This window comes from Lipophrys pholis (assembly GCF_963383615.2).
Source record: "Lipophrys pholis genome assembly, chromosome: 12".
NCBI classification, from domain to species: domain Eukaryota; kingdom Metazoa; phylum Chordata; class Actinopteri; order Blenniiformes; family Blenniidae; genus Lipophrys; species Lipophrys pholis.
In genome coordinates this window covers 9093213-9120021 of record NC_137641.1, presented here as the reverse complement: position 1 = coordinate 9120021, position 26809 = coordinate 9093213, and the positions used below count along the sequence as shown (strand labels likewise).

The window sequence follows — 26809 nt, the reverse complement described above, 5'->3', positions numbered from 1 at the left end:
ACCATGAACATGGTGAACATTTTTTTCTAGTTTCCTAACAAGAATTACACTCACCTTCTAACAGGCTCTCATACGTTTTTATTTTGGATTAATTTGGGTTTTTATAAAAAAAATATCTCCACTATGCCACAATAAACTGAAACAGTACCACAGAAGCTTGAGAATCATTTCATTGTTCCCACCCAGGCGTAGATGTGTGATTTAGAAGGAGCAGTATTTGACGGCGTCACTGCCTGCCGCGTTGGTAAGCACTGTCTTGTCTCGGTGTGTCTCTACAGTCCAGGTACCCAGCAGGGTGGAGTCTCTCCGTGCAGCGGCTCTATCGCCCACCTCGGTTCAGGTCAGCTGGGAGCCGCCCAGTCTTCCAAATGGTCCTGTCCTCGGATACCGACTGCTGTGGACTGAGAGCCCATCTGGCAAAGAGCAGGTCAGCCCCTTCCACAGGAGTTCAGAATCACATGTGTCAGTCTGCCAGGTCCAAGTGGAATCACTCCTCTGTGTCTTTGTCCAGAGTGTGGAGGTGACTGGACTGAACTACAAGATGGAAGGTCTCAACAAGTTTACGGAGTACACAGTTCGAGTTCTGGGCACCAACCGCTACGGATCGGGCACGGCCTCGGACAGCGTCAGCGTCACCACCCAGTCAGACGGTATGCTTCACATGAGCTCAGCCTCCATTCATCGCAATTCGCTATGTTCTCTGCCTGTCAGTGATTTACATTCAAGTTCTAGAAAGAACTTTGAATGAGTTTAAATGAGCTGCAAACCTAACTGGAACTTTTACATTCTGTCCAGTTCTTCAGTCTCATCTTTCCTAAAGAGTCCCTGTTAATTATCATTCAGCTCCACATTAAACGACCTACCTCAGCTTCCCAACTTCCTCCTGCTCCTCCGGGGGGAACCCAAGCCACTCCCAGACCAAACCAGAGATATAATCTCTCTAGCGAGTCCTGGGCAGACCTCAGGGCCTCCTCCCACTCAGACACGCCTGGTGAAGATCTAATGGGAGGAGACCAGGGGCCATCCTAATCAGATGAACCCCCTCCAACAGAGAGCTTTGCTTTACAGCTCAGCTCCCTCTTCACCACAACAGTCCGGTACAGTGACTGCAGCTCTCTATCTGAACCTGTGGCTGATCTCATCATCCTTCCTCTTATCACTTGTGAATAAGACTCTGAGATACTTAAACTCCTCCACCTGGTGAAGGTTACCTCTCTTCATTAAAGTCGCAAACAGACGGGGTGACGAAGCACAAGATCGGTAGAGGGCAACGCCCACCTCGAGAAAGTTGCACCCAATGCTAAGTGTAAGGACACAGCTCTCACTGGATTTACAATGAGCGGCTCGCCACAGCAGCGGCTTCGGTACTCCATACTCCCCAAGCATCTCCCATGAAGTGTATAAAACAAATGTCGACTGGATTATCGAACTCCCATAATCTCTTGATAATCTGCGAAGAGCTGGTCCATTTTTCCAAACCCAGGATGAAATTCCCTTTGGATGTACACCTCATTTGTGTTTGAACATGGTGCTTGTTATGGACATCAGTGACAAGCACAGAAGTCTTAATGCCGACACCATAAATTGTGAATCGTACTAATGATAAATATGCTCGTAGTTAAGAGACAACTATTAATATTTACAGTGTGTGTGTGTGTGTGTGTGTGTGTGTTTGGTGGACAGATGCTTCCATTCTCTCTCTGTGTCTCTGTGGAAGTTTATTAATGAAAGCATCCCTCAGTGAGCCATTCAGCATCTCCCAAACACAAACACACACACCCACACACACGCACACACACGCACACACACACACACACACGCACACACGCACACACGCACACACGCACACACAGGGCATGTATTGTGCATCTTCCGGCTGCTTCTCAATGATAACGGTGACTTGTGGTCTAATTGAATCCACAATAAAAAATGACGTACACACACAAACACAAACACACACACACACACACACACACACACACACACACACACACACACACACACACACACACACACACACACACACACACACACACACACACACACACACACACACACACACACAGTGAGCAGCTGAATCAATAGATAAGCTCTCAGACAGATTATCAGGCATCTGTTTGGAGAGTTCACTCAAACTAGAATACAGTACTACGTCGATTACCCAGACCTCAGTTATCCGGATCTGTGCCGTGCATCGCGTGATAACCGTTTGTGGTCAGGTGCGCTGAGACTGTGATCTCAGATTTTAGCGTAGAGGTGATATAGAGCAATGCTCCCCACATCTTTTTTGCACCACGGACCAGTTTTAAGCGACATAATATTTCCGTGGTCTGGTGTATGAAAAGGCCTTAACGACAACTCAACAACATATGAAAACAGAAAGAAAGAAACCCTGATGGAATGGAACCATTTTTCAAATAAAACTGAAATCAGACTAACGGAAATTTAAATGGGGACCCCTGATATAAATACAGTAGAACCTGTGAGGAGCGGACCTGGAAAGAGCAGACACCCTGTAATGGGTGGACACGTCACTGTGCACGGACACATAATTAACTGTTAACACACCTTAATGAGCGGCGAATTTCAAGCTGAGTGGACACTGAAACGGCCAAAATACTTGGGCTGGACCCGATTATTGGAATATTCAGATGTTGTGTCAGGAGATTAGTTTGGAGATCTAAATAATTGTCGCTTCCCTGCAGCACAGTGTGAAGCTCCTCTCCGTCAGCCCCTCCGTGATTTCCGCAGACTGTGTGGCTCTGGCTCTTTATTTGCTTTTAAGTTGTGATTGTTCAGACGGGGAGACGGAGGATCTCCTCACACAAGCGCCCAGTAGGTTCAGGCGTATGCGCAGTCTGTGCGCACAGGTCGCACGGTCACAAAATTTGGGCTGTTCGGTCGACCGCAGAGTGTCGGAGCGGACCCCAGTGCACAGGGTGGATGACGAGTTTAACATCACACGCCCTCTGCGCACACGAAAGTTTCACTTTACATTTACAGCAGAGAACATAAGGCCCGGGGGCCAAAGCCGACCGCAAGAGGCTCCAATCTGGTCCCATCAAGCAAGGTGCTTATAAAGCATTTATGCAAGTTTGTTTTGACATTTCATTGTATTTTGCACCAGAATGTTTCATTAAAATTGACTTTATGTTGAGATTGTAATAATTTTCAGTTCTAACTGTTTGATCTTGCAAAAATATAGACTATTTCATTACATACACTGTGACCACAACAAAGTTTAAATTTAAAGGTTATAGCAATATTTTACCAGTCTGGTCCACTCAAGATGAAACTGGACTGTATGTGGTCCCTGCAGTAAATGAAATCTTATTTAATAATTACTGTGTATACATCTTAAATACAAATACTTGCTCACAATACTTAAATATTTCATCGGCCATAAACCCTCCGCTATTGTTTACATACGCCGCTTTGCGGTCACGAGTTGTTTTGTTAACTCGGTTTATTGAAACGTCGGCGCGCAACACAACATCGCGTCTTTCAACAGGGTGCAGACGCTCCTCTCAGTAACAGGAGGATATTCAGCAGGAGCTGGACGCTGCTGTTCACAATGAGAAAGTTTGTGCTGTGTCACAGAGAACGACTCGGAAAGCCGCGGAGTTGCAGCCGGAAGAAGACGGCCGCCGCCGGCCGCTTCCGCTTTCTTTGCGCGACGTGTCCCCGCGTGGAACCGCGGCTATACTGGCCTGGACGGTGCTGGGTGCTGGATGTACTCTCTGCTGAAAATACAAAAAAAAACATTACAACACGTGTTTCGAATTACAACAAATGATATCATCATTTTTATAATCCAGAAACACGTACTGCTTTGTATTCTGCTTCTGTATTTTATTTCCTGTAACTGCCTCTTGTTGTTCAGCCCCCTATTGTCTGTTTAGCATTAAATTACTTTATTCTAATCTTTCATTGGCTTTTCTTTGTTCTCAGTATTTCAGTGTTTTCTCTCGGTTTTTGTTGTATTAAATCTGTTTCTTGTTCTTTCATGTTTTTCCCAAAACCTTTCACTTCTAACTGTCTTTTATCTTTTCTGCCTTCCTTTCTTTCTTTATCCTCGCCTTTTTAAATCAGCTATTATCTTTTTACATCACCCTCTTGTTGTTTGTCTTCATGCTTTCCCCCAACTGTCATTTTCTCCTCCTTTCCTTTGACTTTTCTTGTGAAATAGTCATGTTTTTAGAAGTCAGAAGAAGAAGGAAATTCAGAGTGAATTAAACAGTACATCAAGATTCTTTGTGAATCATCAGCCATTTTACACACACAACTTGGTCTGTGCAGGAGACACACAGCTTCAGAGTTAATAATTTGAATATATGTGGAATCAATGTGTCTGTATGTGTTCAACTTTAGTTGTGCTGCCTGGTCTTGTGTATCATGATCAGAGAAAGTGGTGCGAACACATGAACCATCAACAGGGTAGGAATCTCCCATTCCGCATCGAAATGGATCTCATCAAACATTAAAACAATCGGTTCATTCCACTGAAGACACTTAAATATGTGTCTTACTCGAGAAAGGCTATGGAATTGAACGGTGCTGTCAAATTAAGGCCTGGGCCTGTAACCGGCCCGCCAGAGGGTCCAATCAAAGAAAGAGCTCATTTGGAAAAAATAACTGAGTTCTTAGTGTTTCTGATCTGATTGACGCATTGAAGAACACTCATAAAAAATTAGTAGAGTATGATCAATGAGCAATGATCTCAATGTGTATGAACAGATTCTTACCTGCATTAGTTTCCTGCGTACACAGATGACTTTTTAAACACAGTTTTCAACATTAATTCACAAGCGAGTCCTGTTGGTGACGTGTATAACATGCTGTTGTTGTGTCTGCAGTGCCCAGCGCTCCTCCTCAGAACATCAGCCTGGAGGTGGTCCTGTCCAGGGTGAGTCCACATCCACACAGCTGCTGCAGCTTCTCAAAACCCAGACCCTGACTGAACCCCCTGTTTCCCCCAATGTCTGAACCCTCTGGCCCCCATCTGAACCCTCTGTCCCCTCCTCTACACCTTCTGCCCCCCATCTGAACCTTCTGTCCCCCTTTTTGAACCTTCTGCCCCCTCATCTGAACCCTCTATCCCCCCTTCTGAACCCTCAGGTCCCCTGTCTGAACCCTCTATCCCCTCCTCTGAACCCTCTGTCCCCCCGTCTGAACCTTCTGCCCCCCTATCTGACCTTCTGTCCCCTCCTCTGCACCTTCTGCCCCCCCCCATCTGAACCCTCCGTCCCCTCCTCTGCACCTTTGGCCCCCCTATCTGAAGCTTCTGTCCCCCTGTATGAACCTTCTGCCCCCCCATCTGAACCTTCTGCCCCCCCATCTGAACCTTCTGTCCCCCCGTCTGACCTTCTCCCCCCCCCATATGAACCTTCTGTCCCCCCATCTGAACCTTCTGTCCCCCCGTCTGACCTTCTCCCCCCCCCCATCTGAACCTTCTGTTCCTCCATCTGAACCCTTGGCCCTTCTTTGTCAAAGAATTATACATTTTGGTGGTTACTTCTGACATATTTTCCTGAGACGCCACTGTATGGGGACACATTCACGATGCATGCTGTTCACACTACAAAGCCTCAGTGGTCAGGCGTGAGACCAGACGTGGTCTCAGTGAAAGCGCTTCGGTGTCTGTTCACACTTGTTTTTAGAGCTCGCCACTTGTGATCTGATCACCAGAAACACATGTTACCTCCTGGTCTAAAACCTGTGGCTCTCCCTGAGCGCACTCTCTTTCATATCACTGTCTGAGTTGATGGAGGTGGGAGGGAGACACGTCCATCAGTCAGCCGCTCTCTGTAAATCTGTCCTTGTTCACTGATTGGTGGACTCCCGAATCCCTCCTCAACAGATCTGTAGCTGTTGTGCTCTGCACCGGGGTGCTGCTGCTGTTTCTGTCATGAAGATACTACAGAGAGCCTCATGCTCTCATTCATATTTATCCCATTAAAGATACATTTCTTATCGGTGGAGGAGGTAATGATGCTCAAGGACGGTTACCTTTGGTGGTCCCCCACTACAGGGAGGCACCACCAGGTTTGTTACCCATCCAATATCTACTAAGCTGCTTCTCTGGTCTCTGTACAGACAAACATCAGTGACTTATTTAATTATTCATTCATTTTAGTTTTGTTATTATTTGTGTTTTGTTTCAGATTATAGTAGGGCTGCACTATTAATCGAGATTTGGATCATGATTTTGATTTCGGCTGCCACGATTAAATGAGCATGATCATTGGTGATATTAACATTTAAAATGATCTGCTGCCTATTACAATCAAGCACTTTATCAATAGTCAGCCAACCACCAGGGGGCGAGCATAAGGCTTCATTAAGCTGCCTTAAAGGCGCTTCCATTCTTTGTGCATTGTGCGTCCACAGACTGCTTTGACTTGCACCAAGGACCTCAGACACACACGTGATTCCACTTGACTACGTTTCAGGGTTCATGTCGTTACACATTCCATAACTTAACATAACCATCCTGAAAACATTTCCACTTCTGGTCGCTGGCGTTCTCCTCCTTTCCAAAAGTTGTATATATTTCACTCCAGGAGTTCTGAGCCTTCTGGCTATCTTTGTATCCTTTTTAAATTAGGATTGTACAGACGGATCTCCTCACACAAGCGCTCAGTAGGCGTCCATTGTTGTTGTTTATTGTTGTGGCGCATTCCAGTCTGCACAGTCACAAAAATCTGACAGAAGGGGGACACTCTGCACACAGGGGTGGATGATGACATTTACGTCACAGCGACCACTGCGGACACGTAGTTGTGGAAAGTATAAATTGGCCAAGTATGAAGTGAGTGCACCCAACAGTGACAGCCTCACATTATTCCACCGTGCACTGAATCCGAAGCAGCATCTCATGGAAATTTTTCATGAATCCATGGATTTCTGCTAAGTTTCATTGTCTGCTCAACTTTCTGAAATGAGCACTGATTTTAGCTTCAAATGTCTGAAGAATATCACAAATGTTTTCACAAAGTCCCGTGGAGGCAGAAATCCCGCACACACCTCCATGTGTGTAAGCGTGGACCTTGATAGGTTGTTGTGAAGCCTGACAGCTGTTTGTTTTCTGAAACACACACACACACACACACACACACACACACACACACACACACACACACACACACACACACACACACACACACACACACACACACACACACACACACACACTGCGCTGTGTGGCATTGCATGCTGTGTTGCAGAGCAAACAGAGACATTCTGCCCTCTGTGTGATTGCTCCTTTTACCCAGAGGGCATGAAAACACACACACACACACACACACACACACACACACACACACACACACACACACACACACACACACACACACACACACACGCACGCACACACAGGCATATAGTGACACACATAGTCAATGTGATTGCAGCTCTCACCCAGAGGACATGAACAAACAATCACAGATTGAATCCAGGGAGTGTTTACCCACCTGGTCTGTGTGTGTGTGTGTGTGTGTGTGTGTGAGTGCGTGCGTGCGTGCGTGCGTGCGTGCGTGCGTGCGTGCGTGCGTGTGTGTGTAGGTCACAGGGTGGATTAGGTGTTCTGTATGCAGCTCTCACACACAGCAGGCTCTGCATACAGAAACAGAGAAGAAACCCACTGAATTAATTCCAGCTTCAGTAGAAACTTTTATTTTTCTTCAAAGCTCATTCATCCATCGATCGCACCGACCGCTCTGCAACACAAACAGCCAAACACACCTGGAAATACAATGATACCAACTGTTCCCCTGGGTTTCATTCAGCAGTGCCTGCGGTGGTGCGACGGCGAGAAGTAGAAGGTTGATGATGTGACAGTCAGAGGAAGAACCCAAAAACTGATGCGCGAGTAAAGAGTTTATTGCAAAGTTCAAAGCACAAGGGACGGTGTCCAAGGGTCATCCAAAAGCGTAATCCAAACAACTAGCAGTGGTCCAAACCCCGGAGAAAGCAGGGAACATGAAGGAGGGATGCGGCATCTCCAGAGGCAATAGATGTGAAGACGATCAGGCACTGAGGCAAAGGAGTAGAAATAAACAGCGGCGAGGAAACACATTGAGACAAACCTGACACACATTCCCCTTTTCCACCGATCTGGTTCCAGTGCTAGTTCGGCGCCAGAGCCTGGCTGCTCTCCAGTTTTTTTGTATTTCCACCACAATCCATCTCCAGCTTCTCAAAACTGCTGCTGAGAGAGCAGCAGGTCTTCACGAGGCTCGAGCGCAGCGCCGATACATCAGGGGCTGGGGGCGGGGCTATCGTGACGAAGGAGACCGGTGGAAACACAGGACTGCCAAAACATCAGCCGAGCACGTAGGTACATTTTCGACTCTCTCAATATGGATGCTAGAATAAAGCAGCGGTGGATGAAATGAGCTCCTCCATCATCGCAGGGCTTCAGTACGGCACAAGCGTTGTTTGGTAAATGGCTGCGTATGCAGTGACGTAGTGACGCGACATAATGACGTGGCTTTTACTTGGCTCCTTGGCAATGTAAAAACAACTGGTTCATAGGGATTTGAACCGAGTCAGCACTGGCACCTGGTTCTTCTTGGTGGAAACGGACGAACAGACTTGATGAGGGAAACCTTCCTTTACCTTTCTGCTTGTTTTCTAAATCTCTGGATATGATCAACTGTGTTTCAGTGATGACAGTGGTGTGTGTGTGTGTGTGTGTGTGTGTGTGTGTGTGTGTGTGTGTGTAGGGGTTCCTATCCCGCTGTTATTATACAGTGTTAATTCTGTATTTTAAATACACTACACATAATACTTTAAAATACAAAGTTTTCTACAATTCAAATCAAGTGAAATAATTTAGGATTATACACAGTGAATCCGCCTTAAAGCAACTTCATGAATTCCAACCTTTTTGCTTGAAGGCAGAAAACAGGCTGTTTTGGGCGGAGGGCACAATGCAGACATAATGTTAATGTGACGCTGTGGAGTTATTTTACTGTGCTGTTACATGTACTTCTACCACTCTGCAAATATTCTACCATGTCTGTACGACTGACCAAAGACATGAAGCGCTGATGGAGGAAATCCACTACATCATATATGCTGTGTGTCACTCAATGCAAAAGGTGGAGTTTCACAGTGAATCTGCGTTCGAGAGAAATCTGTCGATGCAGTGCAGCCACCAAGTGCTGATGTCAGCACATTTGAGCAGGACGCATTAGTCTTCATCAGACAAACAATGAGCACTACGGGAGCCTTTTTACCTCAAATCTGTGCACAAGCTGGTGCAGCTGTCTGCTCACCACAGTCAGAAAACACCAGAGTGACGGAGACCACCTCACCTCACCCCCTCAGTCCGAAAACTCCTCTGGACCGCTTCTGTTCGCCAAAACAAGCAATAGTTTTCCAGGCCTGCTGTAGACTCATTAAACATCTTATTCTAGTTTCCTTTGGCTTGTGAATTTCACAACCTCAGATCAGGCACAGCCTCGGACCCCCTCACACCGGGAGCCTGGGCATCAGTTGTTTTGAACAGTCGTCTATATGGGGTGAAGTGTGAGAGGACAATAATTAAAATAATCTCCTTAATAGACCAAAAAGCAGTTTGCGTCGCTCGTCTAAGGTGTTTGGTGCTCGATGAGCATGAGTAATGTTTGCAGACACGATGATACTAATGTCAGTCATCATGTGTTGATGTCATGTCAAGGCCGCTGCACACTGTGATTTTCGGCCGTCGCTATCTTTGTTTTTGAAAATATATATTTCTTCATTCTCACCAAAAAAACATCAGTACAAAAATAGAAAAATGCCAAAACACAAACCAACCTCTCCCTCCCCGGGAAGAAAAACACACATCAAATAACCAACAGTAGAACAGTCCAGAAAGCAATGAATTAATATGCTACGAGTTAAGAATCATACATCATTTAAGAGAAAAAAAAAATAAAAAATCAATAAAACAAAAAGTGTACTTCATGATGGAATCAGCAAGGTCAGTCATTTACACCAGTGACTTTGTTGAAGAAATATAACCATTGGGTCCCATATCAAGTCAAAAAACACTGCCTCTGTCATCTCTATCGTATGTTAGATATTTTCCAGGTATCCTGCATGTTCCAAAACTGTGGCTGGCTCAGGGCAACAGGCCTGAGATACTTCTAGTTTACACAAGTATTCATGAGAAGGAACATTCTCACCACCAGGCAGCTCATACACGGCAGAGAGTGATTCAAACACAAACAGTAGGTTTTATACTTGAGAGGCAGTCCTCCATCTGGGTATTTCCTGTGACCCTGTCCTCTCTGGGCCAATCACAGTGGAGGATTCTTGGCCAAAAATGGTGGCAGAGCACATGGGAGTGAGAATTCAAGCCAGAATAGTTAAACACGTACCTTCGTCTTTCCAGACACAGTGTGTTTGCCAGTTCACCCAGCCATAGGTCAAACGCAGGCACGGAATCCTTTTTCCACACTCTCACGATGAGCCTTTGAGCAACCACAAACAGACGGGTAACTTTCTCATTTTGATTGGCTGATGGTAACGCACTAGAAGCTCCTACGGGGGCGATAAGTGGATCTGGATCCAAGTGCTTCCTAAAGGCCTGTGAAAAGCAATGGAAAATACTCTAAATACTCCAAAGTGAGTTAAGTTTACTGCATGACCAGAGGGAGTGCGTCAAGTTGCCGATCGCGGATTTGCAGCGATTGCGAACTGGTGACACATTGGTAAAAAAAAAGCTACTTCGCTTCTCCCTCGGAAAATACAGTCTGTGTAGTGTTTTAAACTGTATGAGAACAACCATATATACTCTCCACACACCAGACCACATCAGTTACTTTTACCCCCAGCTTCTCCTTCCACCCCCCCCTCCCCAATTTTAGTCATGTCCAACACAGTCCCACCATACAGGATCTTATAAAAATATGACACCGCCCTCCAATTAACAGGATCAAATGTATTTATTGCCTCCAGGGCCTCATGTCTAGTAAGGACATTAAAGTCAGGCACCTTTTTTTCTAACGTAGTCCTGGATCAGTAAATATAAAAAAGAAAAACCTGATGAAGAGATAGTGTAAACAGAACTTTACTGCACAAATGATGCAAAGGTTCCATTAATATGTAGCTCTCCTGTTCCACAGATGCCTTTTAGTTTCCACTCCTGGAAGACAGCACCCTTAAGGGCAGGCATAAAATGATTCTCACACATAGAAGCATCCAAGTAAACCGCCGGAGCTTTCAGGTGTTTTTGCATCTGTTTCCATATTCTTTTAGTGTTTGTTCATAACCAAACTGTTAGTATAAAGCGATTTATTGGCTTTAATGGAACTACTGAGGAAGGCAGGCTAAGACGTATTATGACACTGCGGACGTTCCTGAATTAACCAGGCTGGACAGGAACTAGCAGTTGACAGGAGACCTTTCTTCCACCACGCTAAGATGTTGAGATGAGAATAGTACAGTTTGAAATTTGATTAACAAAAGTAATCATCAAAATTGGGCCCGTACACATCGACCAGTATCACTGGTATGGAACGTAGCGGCCCACTGACTATTCCATATCTTCCCCTTTAATCTGATATTGTTTGGGTGTGAATAAATGGTAAATTCTTTCTTATTAAGAATGCTACACCTCTTGATATTGTGCCGAAGTTTGACTGATATATTTGAGAAGCTCAGCAGTCGATTTCTTAATGTGGGTTTCCTGAAGAAAACAAATGTCAGCCTTCAGTGAACGGAGACGTGCATAAATTGTGCCTCTTTTAAGAGGGCTATTAATCCCTCTTACATTCCAGCTGACCAGGTTAACCTCACCGTTGTGGATCAGCCGTCGTAGGCTCGGATTCAGCTTGTGTTTTCATCTTGCAAGCTGCACACGGCAAACCCCGTGTTGTGGCCCAAAGTTCGGGTTGGATTTGTATCGTACAGGGTGGCTCGCTGTGAACTTAGAAGATAAAAAATGCACAGTCTGTAGGAGCCTTTAGTGATGGTGTGTTAATGTTAGTGACTAAATGTTAGTGACAGTAAGTTAAACTTCTTAGCACTTCCTTTCGGACATGCAACATAAACACGTTGTTCTGCTGTACTTAGTCAGTGTTTCTTGAGTGAAATATCTCTGGGTGATCAGTGGTTGGTGACATTGATATCTGATTTTGAGCATATCTGAAAAAAAAAACAACAAAAAAAAATTGATTAAGTCAATGTAAGTGATAACGTGTTTATGCTCGCGATAACGTGTTAATATTCACGATAACGTGTTAATGTTGTAGATAACGCGTTAATGTTAGCGATAAAGTGGTAATCGTATTGATAACGTGTTAATATTCGCGATAGCGTGTTAATGTTTTTGATAACGTGTTAATGTTAGCGATAACATGGTAATCGTATTGATAACGTGTTAATATTTCCGATAACGTGTTAATGTTACCAATAACGTGGTAATGTTACCAATAACGTGGTAATGTTACCGATAACGTGGTAATGTTACCAATAACGTGTTAATGTTACCAATAACGTGGTAACGTTACCAATAACGTGGTAATGTTAATGTTGGCTGTACTGGTCATGTTGTAGAGACCGAGGTGCGAGAGCGCCGGTCGTTATCATTTCCACTGTATCTGTGTTTGTCTTCGTTAAAGCTCTGTGAGATACGATGATCATACTTATTATTGGTGCTCATTACTGTCAGTGCAGTCAGCTTTCTGTAGACCCCCCTTGTACTTCCATTGTGTAAATTGGTGTGTGTGTGTGTGTGTGAGTGTGTGTGTGTGTGTGTGTGTGTGTGTGTGTGTGTGTGTGTGTGTGTGTGTGTGTGTGTGTGTGTGTGTGTGTGTGTGTAAGGGGGGGTGGGGGGGGACTGAGGCTCTGGGCCTGTTGGAGGTCGGTGAATGAGGCCGCGGCTTCGCTCGCCCTGCTGCTTCACAATGTCTGCTGCTTCTGAATACAAAGCAGCTGCGGGAGGGATTTCTATTGCAGCCATTTTCTGGTCAAGTAAGAATGAAAAAAGAGAGGGAGAAGAAAAGATTCCCTGTTTCAGTGGAGCCTGAGGCCACTTCACCTCTGAATCACGCATGGAAAGAAAATACTTGTGACAGTGGCCTAATTGATCCACAGAGCCGATTGCTTTCAGTGAACACCGGAAAGGCCTCAAAGTCAATGAATTATTGTAGACAGCACACTGCGGTTTCCTCAGCAGCAGCCACAGTGTCAACGTCACCAATTAGAGGCCTTTTAGTTCAGTACATTTAGTGGTGAGGAAATGTGTGAACCTTTGAAAATGTCCTTATTTCCTACATACATGACTCAGCAGGTGGCATTTCATCAGTCAGTTCACACAGCTATTCTTATATTTCATGTCTGTATCTGTTGCAGCTGTTAAATCTTCACAGCAATGCTGTGGGGAAAAAGAAGAGTAAAACCAGGTTCTGAAGCAGCCTGACACCATGATGCTTCCTCCACCATGCTGTATTCTGTGGAGTGTTAAAGCCTTAAACAGGAAACTGACGATACCAGGTCACTTCAGAAGCGGAGGAGGAGAATAAGGAGCAGGTGGGGGAGGAGGAGGAGGAGGAGGAGGAGGAGGAGGTGCTCAGGGAGGAGGTGAAGAGTGAGGAGGTATTTCCCTGCAGGCGAGAGCGGGTGTGAGATGTCCTCCTTCATGGATGGATGTCCTCGTGGCGTCTCTGTGGGAGTTGTTGCAACATGAATCTCACTTCTGTCCTGTTTCCATGGAGACCTGCATCCTGTCAGAGTGGATAATTAGTTAATGAAGCGCACGGTGACGCCCAACCGGGGGGGTGGAGGAATTTAGCCAACTTACATTTATTCAATTCGCGCCATCTTTTACCACCACCTCCTCCCCCCTCCCCCAACCTCCCTCCCCCCTCCCCCTCCCCATCCTCCCACCCCGCCATAATCAGTTGTGCTGTAATCAATTAGCAGGACGAGGAGCAGCGGAGGGAACAGGTGCAGCTAAATGTTAATGAATTCCTCTGTTGTGCTCGTCCTCAGTAACACTGGCTGAATATTTAAAGTGTGTTATGGCCGTGCGACTGTGTGTGTGTGTGTGTGTGTGTGTGTGTGTGTGTGTGTGTGTGTGTGTGTGTGTGTGTGTGTGTGTGTGTGTGTGTGTGTGTGTGTGTGTGTGTGTGTGTGTGTGTGTGTGTGTGTGTGTATGTATTACACAGTCTCATTGTGTCTTCATGACAACAATAAGTGTGTCTGTGATGTGTCCGATTGTTGTGTTGCTCCCAACTAGCATTTATGACGCATCAATAGATATTGAAAGTTAAAGAACTGTCGGTGTAGATTTTCTCGCTTGGATTTAGCTGCTGGTAACGGTACTGGACAAAGTCATCTCATCAGAGACGCAAATCAAACAAAAACGTACCTTTTTACTTTTGAAATCAGGTCAAACAAGAGACCCTGAACTCTTTCTTTTATTTGGCTTTTTTTTTTTAAGCAGCCTGGCTGCTGAAAAAACAAAGCTGTCATCGCTGATTGGACCCAAAAGACTCTGAGAGCAAAGGAGACGGCTTATTTTTTTCTAAATCATTAATCTTCATTTATTAACGTTTCTTCCCCATGAACACACACACACACACACACACACACACACACACACACACACACACACACACACACACACACACACACACACACACACACACACGCACTGCTTCACAGTATATCAGCTGGATGGTTGATGGCAGCTGCCTCACAGAGCAGTGTGCGCTGGTGGCCAAACAAACATCTGCTCTGTGTGTGTGTGTGTGTGTGTGTGTGTGTGTGTGTGTGTGTGTGTGTGTGTGTGTGTGTGTGTGTGTGTGTGTGTGTGTGTGTGTGTGTGTGTCAGAGGTGGGTTGTTAACATGCAAATAAAGCAATTAAAATTCATGCAACACACGCCCAACACACACACACACACACACACACACACACACACACACACACACACACACACACACACACACACGGCAGTAGGAATCCCTGCATGTTCACGAGCAGCTGAAGCAGAGATGAGCTGATCTACAGTCTCCTCTCACACGTTCACTGAGGATGGCGCCGTCCTTTACTATCTGATTCATGCATTCAGGACCGCAGCCAAACAATGAATGCGTGAAGTCATTCCGGGGTTTGGATGTTTCATATCTGTCTTCTCACATCCTGAGTCCTGAGATCCTGGAGACTGTAGCGCAGCTCAAACTGCCTTCTATTTACTCTGCTCAGTGGAAATAAAAGGTTTCACTGTTCAGTTGATGTAATTATTTCTTCATCTTGCTTTCATGACTAAGTTAGATATTTTACCTCATCAGTAATTTCAAAAGAGTGAAAAACACAAACACTTTTTGTTCATATAATCAGGATTTGTTCATTCATGGATGAGAACAACACATCTTTTAATGCATTAAGAGACAATTCTATAACAACCTCAACGGCCCAGGATTACCACAAAGAGACATGACGAAAAGGAACTTTGTCAAGAGGCAAAATCAAAATGCAGAATATATGCAACTAACACAAAGATAAGAAAATAGACAACTCGTGGTAAGAAGAAGAAGGACGAAAGTGGATGGGGCCAAAATAATGACAACAAATAGACCGAAAACATTTAAAGAAGAGATTCACAGTGATATTCTCCTTCTCTTGCAGAGCATCAAGGTGTCATGGCAGCCGCCTCCTCGCACCGCTCACAACGGCGTCATCACGGCCTACAAGATCAAGTATCGGAAGACCGGTCGCCGTGGAGACCAGGAGGCCATCGAACCCAACAACTTCTGGTACCTGTTCACAGGTGAGCCGCTTCAGAAGAGTCTGGTGCCTTTAGACTCACAGTCCACGTCGGTCAGTTAGATTTCACTGAACGGGATTTGTTTTCTTTGTCGCCTCGGATCACCCCCATGTTAATATCTCACGCTTTGTTTTCAGGCAGTCTGCTTGTTTGCGCTCGGTTATAAAAGACGTAAAACCCGCTTGAATAAATCCTGACTGCTGTGATGGTTTACAGAAAACACACATATATTTTCAGTGCACATGACACGATGTTGACAGCATCGACTGAACATGAAGGATCGTCTGCAGGGTGAAGAAACTATGTGTGGGAGGGTGATACGATGAACCCGCTCCGTCTTTATAGCAGTCATGATTTCTTTTTTCTTCAGAGGACGAGAAAGAAAGCTGCATCTGCAATGAAAAGGGGTGTGTGTGTGTGTGTGTGTGCGTTTGTGTGTGTGTGTGCACGCACACGCACGCACACACAACTGCCACAAGCTATTATTTCAATTTGAGGTTTGCAGGATTTGAATGAAACTGATCTTCTTTTTCATTATTTTTACTGATGTTATCTTTATCTGTTTGCACCACAATTCATCCCCCAGTGGCAGGTGTGTGTGTGTGTGTGTGTGTGTGTGTGTGTGTGTGTGTGTGTGTGTGTGTGTGTGTGTGTGTGTGTGTGTGTGTGTGTGTGTGTGTGTGTGTTTACTTTTCTATGTCTAGTGGTGTGTAATAAAGTGTGAATAAATAAAATATTATTTCAGCTCCATATATATATATATATAAATGTGTGTGTGTGTGTGTGTGTGTGTGTGTGTAGTGTATACCTCAGGTATACCTGCGGTTCAAAGTTTAACCTGATCCTGCATCAGTGCCATTAAACACAAATCAAACCCCACGTCCAGGTGTCTCCAGGTGGAGCTGAGTGAGTCCCTGGTCCAGGCCAGGTCCCAGCCCGAGTTAAACAATGAACAAACTCAGCTCAAGTCAGAATCCAAACATCGACTGTCCGCTGCTGTTTCACAAATGATTTAGCTTTAGCCTGAAGACTAAAGCCCCGTTTCCACAGTGCCCCTTGGTGCCGGTACGGGTCAGGTCGGAACCGGTTGTTGTGCGTTTCCATTGACTCAGAACCTTTACCAACCGGTACCATTGGTAACCATTTCTCGCTACCCCTCTACTTGGGGTACCAGGCACAATGTGCCGGATATGAAGGGGAGGAGCTTCAACACTGCCGTCTGCTCATTGGTCCGTGACAACCGCTGTTCTCCCAGCAAGCAGCCATTTCCAATCAGTTCTTCTGCAGCAATCAGGAAACTTTTTTGAAAATGTCCTCCCGTTATGGCGTCACATCCTGCATGATTACGCAACCGTTCATAACCCCGCCTACATTTCAAACCGTTCCCCGTGTAATGGAAACACGGCACTGATACGGGTCTGGTTACGGATAGTCAACCCCCACCTGACCGGCACCGGTACCAAGGGGCACTGTGGAAACGGGGCTAAAATGAGCCGGGTCACAGTCCAGTGCACTGTCTCAGATCTCATCTCGGGTCTACATCAGTAAGCCTAGTCCATAAGACCTGTCGCCATTTAAAACAATCCAGCCTCACAACTTGTCCAAGAAAGAAAAAAAAGTAAGCAAACCACAACAACAACAGTCCTGAGTCATAATTCTGGTCCCCGGTGAAAGACAGGAAGTCCCACATCAGTGAATCAGTGATCATGTTTCTGACTGAAGTCTGAGGACCGACTGGACCAACTTCACAGTGTGAGAACCTCCAGGGTGACGGCTTCAGAACACACTGCTTTTAATGACATTAGTCATCTGAAAATATGGACACTGTACACGTTGTCATACTCTCTCTCTCTCTCTCTCTCTCTCTCTCTCTCTCTCTCTCTCTCTCTCTCTGACCAGGTTTGGAGAAGGGCAGTCAGTACAGTTTCCAGGTTGCTGCCATGACAGTGAACGGTTCCGGTCCAGGGAGCGACTGGTTCACCGCTGAGACGCCGGAGAACGACCTGGATGGTAAAAACAAAGGGGGAACGTGTATGTGGGTCGGGTGGGTGGAAAAGACTAAAGAAAAAGGAGAAGAAGCTTTGAAAGTTTGCGGATGCAGATGAAGTGATGCTCTGCTGACGTGCTGTGAAGCGGCGACACAAGACGTTTAAGCTCACTGATGTCTGGGAGTTTGATTTGCGAGTAGAAAAACAAACTCTTTCACCTCTGCCTCCCTCTGAGTTATCCATTTAACACTGGATTATTTTTGGTTCGTCTTTCATTCCTCACTTTAATGATGTTGGATTGAGAAGCAGCTTTAATGCCTTCCGCGAGCACAAAGTACAAAATCAGTGATGATCTTCAGGTTTTCTGGCAAAAAACTGTGCATCCAAAACACATTTTTAAACCCGTACATAGATGTGTACATCTATCCTCAAATGTGTTTTAAGCCATTCACAAAAAAAAAAAAAAGGTGATATTTTAATCCAGAGAAGTCAAGGGAACAAACAGCCAGAAGCAACAAGAAACGGGCTGGCAGCTCTGAGGTGTCCAATTATTTCCAGCAGAATAATAAGAAAAGGTGACCTGAGGCTGAAGCTTGGGACCAGGATGTTCTGGTCAGCAGGGAAGATAAAAACAACCAACACATCCATGCTAACTGTGTTTCCGCACTCAAACGAAGGGAGACGCAAATCTCATTTCAATGGATTATCACTCAATAAAGTGATATGAAGCGTCTCCCCTCAAGGACCCCGGGGCACGCTAATCTGATCTCATCTGATGCTGAGGAATAACACAAAGTGTCAGGGCTTGTTAGGCCTTAACACACAGCTAACAGGGTTAGCATTTGATCGTCACAGCTGCCCTAAGCTCCCACTCCTGTGGCCGCTGCCAGGGTTAGCTTTCAGCTGTAGCGAGCTGCGCTACTCCGTCACGTGACTTTTGAATTTGGTGTTTTGGCAGAGAGTCAGGTGCCCGACCAGCCCAGCTCCCTGCACGTCAGGCCGCTCCCCAACAGCATCATCATGTCCTGGACGCCGCCGCTCAGCCCCAACATCCTGGTCCGAGGATACATCATTGGATACGGAGTGGGAAGTCCCTACGCCGAGACGGTCCGGGTGGACAGCAAGCAGAGATACTATTCCATCGAAAACCTCGGTATGTTTGGGGGGGGGGGGGTTTAAGGCCGCTATGCACGGTGTGATTTTCCGCCGTCGCAGACAGAAGATAGCAATATTGGGAGAATCGTTGCAATACCTTTGGGCTTGGCTTTAAATCGGTGGTCCTACGTCACACTGTCAGACTGCTTCAAGGACATCATTGTCATGTCCTTTGACCAAAGACAACCTGCGAGAAAATCCAGATGTTGTCAGATATTTGAGGTGATCATGACTGCTGCTGTGACCTGCACCCTGTTTGTCATTTTGAGGGTACGTTTACACTATGTTCACGGCAGCCCCATTTCAGGCCGCCGTGGACAAATCGGGATGGACAACGATGAGACAACGCAGGGGGACAGGATGGGCAAACGTAAACAGGTCGTGATTACCGTGGGTGGGGTGCCAGATTTTTAAACTGTCAAAAAGATTTGCCACGGCACGGATGAGAAACTTAGTAGCCCATAGCAAAACGAGATGAACGTCATTGGCAGCACGTAAGTGGCCGTAAAAGAACTTGGAGGCGGTCCGTAGTGGGACGAGGGGCTTACAGGAAGCGACGTAGTGGGCGCTCCACCGCGGTGGTTTCATGGTTGCTTCGTGTTTTATCATGTCGCGCCGTGCTTCGCTACGGTTCTCACGGCACCGTTTCATCACATTCAATCGCGGCTTGCCATGGCGCGCACGTTCTGGGAGGAAGCCGACTCCGAGTCCGGAGGGGAGTTTCGTTCGAGTCTGAGCAATCAGCGACATAACACCTTCTACAAGCTATGCCATAGAAAAAGTAATCCAGAGGTATGTATGCACCCAGCGAACATCTTCACCTTTGGTGGCCCTTTGAGGCATTAACATGCTTTCAAAATGGTCCAGCGTCCACATTTCATCCGTAGAAAGCCTTGACAGAACATGAAAAACGTGCCACGCCTTCCTCAGAATTCCCCAAAATCCCATGGCGCACTACGTTTCGGGCAAACGGGGCTGCCGTGGCTGCCGGGAACATCGTGTAAACCTACCATTAGATGTTGTATTTGATGTTGAAGAGCCCTAAGGAACTTATCACCAGCCACCACTGGTTAAAATCAGACAGTCTGTAAGAGTCTTAAGTCGGCAGACGGCTCATCCCACAATGTTTTCAAATGGGGAACTTCCGTATTTTTCCATTTTAACTTTTTGAAAACAGCCTCTAAACTTCTTCATATGAACATGAAAAAACACAACTTGTGTCACAAATGTTCAACACACAAGCTCTTCAGTTACAGTCAGGAGCGTTTCTTCACATGTGTGATTATCAACAGTAACACGGAGGATTCAGAGTGTTTGTCAGAATTTAACAGCTATTTTCCAATAGAGTGAACATGTCTTACCAGTTACTACACCATCATCTGTGAAGATATTGATACTGACTGGACCTGTGCCTTGAGGAGGGACAATGAAAAGTGGCCTATCAGACGTACTACAAGGTTTCCAGCGTGCTTTGTGTTCCCATGTCTACAGAGGTCATAAAAAACTATTCCCAGTAGATTGTTCTTGTGTAAACAGGATCTTATTTTGAGGAAGCCACATAACACTTTTACCAAAAGCACCTGCAGCTGAACGCCATGGCTTTCAGACACAGTAATAGTGATGTTCTTTGCTCAGATGGTTGAACGGGTTGTAGTGGATGACCGTTCACGTGAAAAACATGACAAGTCTTCTCTGCCAGTGACGGAACAGCTTTTCTGGGCCGCTGCTGTTGGCCGTTGCTTTGAGCTCACTGTACCTCCAGCTGTGATCTGCGGTCAGTGACGGCATCTCTGCACACTCTGTGGTGTGGTGGGGCTGCCTGGAGGTCTACCACAGCGGCCACGTTCACATTTCCACATGAGTTCAGGCTCCAGGAGCTAGATCATCGGGATCAATGTGTGGAGGAGACGCAAAGACCAAGTCACGTCTTCAGGTACATGCATTGTCGTTTGGCCCCATTGAACTGCTGGACCCAGTGACTCCTGTCCTTCACTGGGATTCACAGCCAGTTAAACTCTGTTTAGCTAAACAGCTAAACGGATTTGATACAAAGTGTGAAACTGAAATGCACATACAAAAAAGAAACACAGAAATGCATTGGTCAATAACACAAATTGCTTGTGATATATAACACATAACAGTATTATAGTAAGGTGAATCCAAGCTAAAGCTAAAACTACAATAAAGGTGAACCTGAAGCTTCAAAGCCGCTATTACATTTTAACATATCAGCAGAACGACAGTCACTGCAACACTGCAAACGTGTTATAATAGCTATAAATATACATTCTCACAACACTGTCAAGATATTTACACATTCATTTTACCATTCAAAGGTCTAGATACAAACTAAAAGTAGGAGAGAAGACATTAGCATTCTTTAGTGCTAATGAAGCTTGGAGAACTTCCTGCTGAGGCTGACATCGCTTGAGGCTGCAGTGTTACGCAACCGATGGTGACGACTGACAGAATTATGCCCCCTAGAGGCCTGGTGGCTCAAACAAATAAATGAGACCTTTCAACACAGCCAACAGCCATACTCATCTCTGCTGCTCATCCCACAAATGCATGTTCGTCACAACACTGGCACCATTTAAAAGGAAAATAATCAGGCTTTCCAAAGATATCAAAATTTGCTCAAATTGATCATTGTAATAGAGCAATACTCCCCCACGCAGAAATGTCCTCAATCCTTGTGCATGACCTAGAAAACAAAGTAAAAGAAACTAATAGAACAAGATGGGATCAAATTAAAAGAGCATCATTAGGCTATAAGATCAGCTCAAATCCAGTCGATCTGCGCGGAGCTGCTCTCATCAACAGCCTCGTATTTCCTTCACTGTCACAACCTTTGTTCCCCCCTCAGCACCAAAACACTCCATCATGCCATGAATTAGCATTTCCAGTGAGCATATCAACAACACCTACTTAATATGTTCATCCTTCATAAATCCAGCTGCGCTCGCCGACAAAGTGCCAATATTGACACAGTGATCTCCTCTGCCATTAATTCATTATGGTGATGAAATCCCCATTTAATTACGATCAATAATTTAAAGGAATTTAATAAGAAAGCTGCTCGAGGTGCAAATCTAATTGTGAAAGGTCTGAAAGGAAAAAACATCCTCCCCAGCGAGTGCAACAAGCAATTTGCATGCCAAAGAAGACAATAACAAATTGGGTGAGTTTTTATACGCGTCTGAAAATCCCCGTCTCAGGTCTCATAATGGAGGAGTAATGAAAAAATAAAATGCAGCTGTGTGTTGCATGCACACATGGGAACGAATGCACATATGTACACGGCATTTATAATTCATAGCCATCATTAATTCATGTGGCGGGGGGCCCGGGGAGCCGAGCGGGCCTGTTTGCTTAACTGATGCAAAGGTTTGATGCGACGTGGAGAGAACATGCAGCATCATCACGTCGACAAGGCGGTGGAGACGTGTGAAGTCATGGGGTCTGTGCTGAGCTCCTGCTTCAGTCTGGAAATATCTTCAACACCTGAGGGACACGATCTTTGGTTCAACCAGCCAGAAGCAACAGGAAGCAGGATTCACCTCTGCGGAGCAAAACTTCAAAAGATCCACTAGTGGATCCAGACTTTCCAACCTCGGCTCAGATTTCCTTGTTTGAGAATCTTTTTCTAACATGATGGAATACTTCAATCCAGAGTATCTGCAGGCCCGGGTTCCTGGAGGCCTGGGTACCTTCAAGAGCGAGTTACTTTTGGCCCAGAGGCCCAGATTCTTGGAGGCCTGAGTTACTCGAGGCCTGCGTTCCTGGAATCCCCGGTTCCTGGGCGTTAGGTTCCAGCAAGGTCTGGGTTCCTCCTTTACTTACGGAGACCCATGTTTTCAAGTGGACCACAGTTCACCTCATTGATCCTGATCAGAGCCGGGGTCGCGTTCACACAAGACCAAACGAAGTGGACTTTCCCTGAAACGAACTCTGGTCTGGACCAAACAGTGCTCGTGTGAAAGTGTCCTAAATCCATATTGCACAGAACATTAGGACAAGACAAAACATTTTTTTCTGAAGTTACAACTGTTACACCTCAGTTGGTCTACAACATGCAAAGTTACTATCGTTTCCAGGTACATTCTGGGTGGATTACTTTTTAACAGTCAATGACCAAAATACCTGAATTTGAATAGAAAAACGTTTGTCGGGTTAAAGGTGCCTTTTGACAGATTGAGGTAACTCCACAGTTGTACACCAGATGGCAGTAGTGACTGAGTTTGAGTAGTTTTAAAATTAATTAAACTGAATGAATTAAATCATACTTGCAAACTGCACCTTTACTATTTTGTATCTTCAGGTTGACGAAAGTCATTTCCCATGTAAAATGTCGATTCATAATGCAGTTTTTATTTTAGTTTTTTTTTTTTTATTAAAGTAAAAACTCTAAAATTGGTATATTAACTAGCTCCTCTTTCTTGAATTTGTTGTAAACCGTTACCTTCCATTAATGACATGTTATTAAATGTGCACTCCTGAGACAAAGCACCCGAGCTATTGCATCTTCAGTCTGCACATGAGCTAAACCTCTCTCTCTTTCTCTCTCTCTCTCTCTCTCTCTCTCTCTCTCTCTCTCTCTCTCTCTCTCTCTGCTGCCCAGAGCCCAGTTCCCACTACGTGATTTCCTTGAAGGCCTTCAACAATGCTGGAGAAGGAGTTCCTCTGTATGAGAGCGCTGTCACCAGATCTCTGACAGGTACCATCAGTTCACAGACCAAAAGCTGTTTGTGTCACATGAGGTTCACTGCACAGACACTAAACCACTAAACACAAAACAGTGTGTTTAGTGGTTTAGAAACTCTGTGTGCGTATGTGTGCGTGCCTGCATGCGCGTGTTTTTACTAGCTTTACTAGTTCAGGAACACAACAGGCAGTTTTCAATTCACTGACAGAATATTTTCAGCATCTCTGCATCGTGCATGTGATGCCCTGTCCACACCAGCCAAAGCTATCTTTTTTTTCTCCCCGTCATTCTTAAAAAAAGTTCCCGTTTCCATGACTTTGGTGCAGGAAACATCTGCACCCGCAGGACACCATGAAAACTACTCAAAACAGTGTAGTACATATGCCAGGCCTATAGGTGGGCCTGGTATCTCTGCCGCAAAAACACACCAAAAGCAGAGAAGAAGACACGGAACATGCAAAGATGGAGAAATTGACAAATTCAACATCTGGTCTTGTTAAACCAAATCAGTAGCTTCTGCAGCTCGACCTGGAGCATGTCGTCCTCCATTGTTATTGTTGTTAAATTACATCACGGAAAGGGTTGCAGGATTTTTGCCTTGAGAGGCTATAGATAATCAGATAATATGTGTGTTGTCCATCAGCACGTCAACGTCGATGCGGCTTTTTAAAAATTTTTCCATTCTCAAAACAAACCCGTTTTCAGGCTCTGTGTGGATGATCGGCCAAAAACGGCGTCTTCCTGTGGACAAAGCCCGAGTATGTACGGCTTCTCAGCGGGCTGCAGAGGGAGTGTTAGAGCAGGCTACATTTTCTCCATGTATTCATACAGGCCGTGCAGTGTGCGTGAGTGTGTGTGTGTGTGTGTGTGTGTGTGTGTGCGTGTGTGCGTGTGTGTGTGTGTGTGTGTGTGTGTGTGTGTGTGTGTGTGTGTGTGTGTGTGTGTGTGTGTGTGTGTGTGTGTGTGTGTGTGTGGGGCTCATTAGCTATTTCAGCAGACAATAGTCTGTAGAAGTGAGATAAATGAAACGCGTCCAACCCTCAGCCAAATCTCACAGCCGCTCAGCCTCCAGCTGACATAAATCCTTTATTACTGCCATAAAAACGCCACATTTCAGAGGCTTTTCAATGACACTGATGTGACGATAGTCACGGAAAAATCAGGACTCAAAAGCAGTTATTACTACTACTTCACTTTTGGAAAAGCTTGTTTCTGCACTGAAACTCCCAATGAAATGATTTTGAAGTCACACTTGTTGTGAATTAAGTTTTCAGCGAGCAGCAGGACGGGAGGTGGAGGATCTAGAGGTGGAGGTAGCTGTGAGGATTGTAGCTCAGCACCTGGGGAGCAAACGTGGAAAAATAAATCAAGAAATGTGTAGTTTTTGTCACCACGGCAGACATCACTAACCTTCGCCGCTGTTGGATTATTATTATGTCACCTAGTGAAAGTGCGGTGGTGATGGTCTTGTTTTGGTTTTATTGTGCAGAAGTGATACCTTTTATGAGAAGTATGTTTTAAAGATTTTTTTTTTTTCCGGTAGAGTAAGTTTAATTTGGGAGAAAAATGGACCAAGTGTCTCAGCATCAACAAGCACAAAACTCTCCAGTTTCTCCTCAGGTAAAAGCCAACAGTTCAGATGTCTTCAAAAATAAAAGACAGGTTCTTAGAGCATCAATTTTACTTCTGAAGTGGTCTGCAAAGTCCTCACATAAAACGCCTGCTAAATTAATTATTAATTAAAAGGCCAGTGGTGGAAAAAAGTGGTCTTGTTTTTATTGTCTGAAATAAGTTTTTGAAAAGTGGGAGGTTCTTGATTGTTTGATTTTATTATTGTACATTTTGAGTTGCTCGGTGTGATGGTTTGTGGCGTTTGAGAGTCATTGTTTCTCCACAGAGGCAAAGGTTTGTTTTTTTAATGATTTCAGTTTTTGGTGGAGCCCCTGAATCAAGACTCGATGTCAATTTTACCGTTCAGGTTATTTACAATAAAATCACAGGAAGCAGGTACGATTTCAGCAGGAGTGCACTTTAAGATTACCATAAAATTTGCAGCCTCTTCAGAACTGAGATGGCGCTTCCTCGCCGTTCTCACCGGGGGCTCCTGTTGATTAACTCTAGTTATGTTAAAAAAAGACACGGTTAACAACAGAGGACACACTAATGGTCAGGCGGTAGGAGATGACCTAGTCCAGGGTGTGCCCTCTGTTGTAAGTGAGCTGGGAGAGTTATTGTTGAAAATCCGTGCTATTTAAAAGATTCATAAAATCATTGGCCATGCAGTCAGACTTGTTATCTATGTCTATGATTCATAACAAGTCTGAGAATTCACCGATAAATGCAGACGCATATTTCGGGGGCCAGTAAATCGTGTTAATCAAAATATGAGGGCTGCTAAACACAAAAGCGCGGCGTTCACCGGTGGCGAAACGACCCAAAGAAATGTCCTTTTTAAAAAGTGAGTTGCAAGTAATTGAGGCAGCGCTGCCTGCCACCTGTTTTCCCTCCGCTAACGAAAATAGAAAGTTAGAATTGTTTTTGGAACTTGAATGTTAAAAAAGAGCGAACTTGATTATCTGTGTAGGTTTGTGTTTTGTGACGGGTGAAGCTGAGGTTATGTGGATTCGGTCATAGAGGTTGATGTTGTTGTCGGACCTAATGTGCTGGATTGTGGTGATGAATGCAATTGCAGAGGAGACAGGGGTCCTTGGTGTGTTGTTGAGTAGTTGAGAGTTGATGGAGATGCCAGAAGATGCGTGCTGTGATGTGGTGAATCAGGTGGGGGCGAGTACCAGGAGAGACCAGTCAGTGGTCTTTTTAAGGGGAACTTCACATTGTGCAGTCTTCTGTATGGCTGTGCGTAACTGCCACAACAATGCCAAGCGTTAAATACCATGGCCCTTTCGACACTTACCCATGACGTCTCCTTACTGCCTTTGCCCTGTACCATAGGGTAGTACTGTACTATTCTCTTGGTCATAGCTGTCGCCTCTGGTTTTGATGGGTATCTGTCTGATTCACCTTTTGCCCTCAGCATTGCAGTCATACTGGTCATGATGTGCCGGATGTCATTTGACATTTCAAATCCAACTCAATGTATTGTTTTTCGGACTTGTTCAAGTTCAGCGTCGGTGTACAAAACATACCTAAAAAAGACAACTTGAACAACCTTTTCTGGGGTCATGTACTTTGCAGG

The 26809-nt window shown here is 45.2% G+C and overlaps 1 protein-coding gene across 1 annotated transcript in view; it reads left to right on the top strand.

The window, feature by feature from the left end:
- The window catches only part of dcc (DCC netrin 1 receptor), a gene marked incomplete at both ends in the record, with an annotated part of 276203 nt that overhangs the window by 172958 nt on the left and 76436 nt on the right, over window positions 1-26809 (top strand). Inside the window, 7 exon segments of the mRNA XM_080477036.1 lie at window positions 279-427; window positions 512-650; window positions 4857-4906; window positions 15627-15768; window positions 17665-17775; window positions 18712-18906; window positions 23530-23625. Coding sequence (XP_080333162.1) covers window positions 279-427; window positions 512-650; window positions 4857-4906; window positions 15627-15768; window positions 17665-17775; window positions 18712-18906; window positions 23530-23625 — 882 coding nt within the window.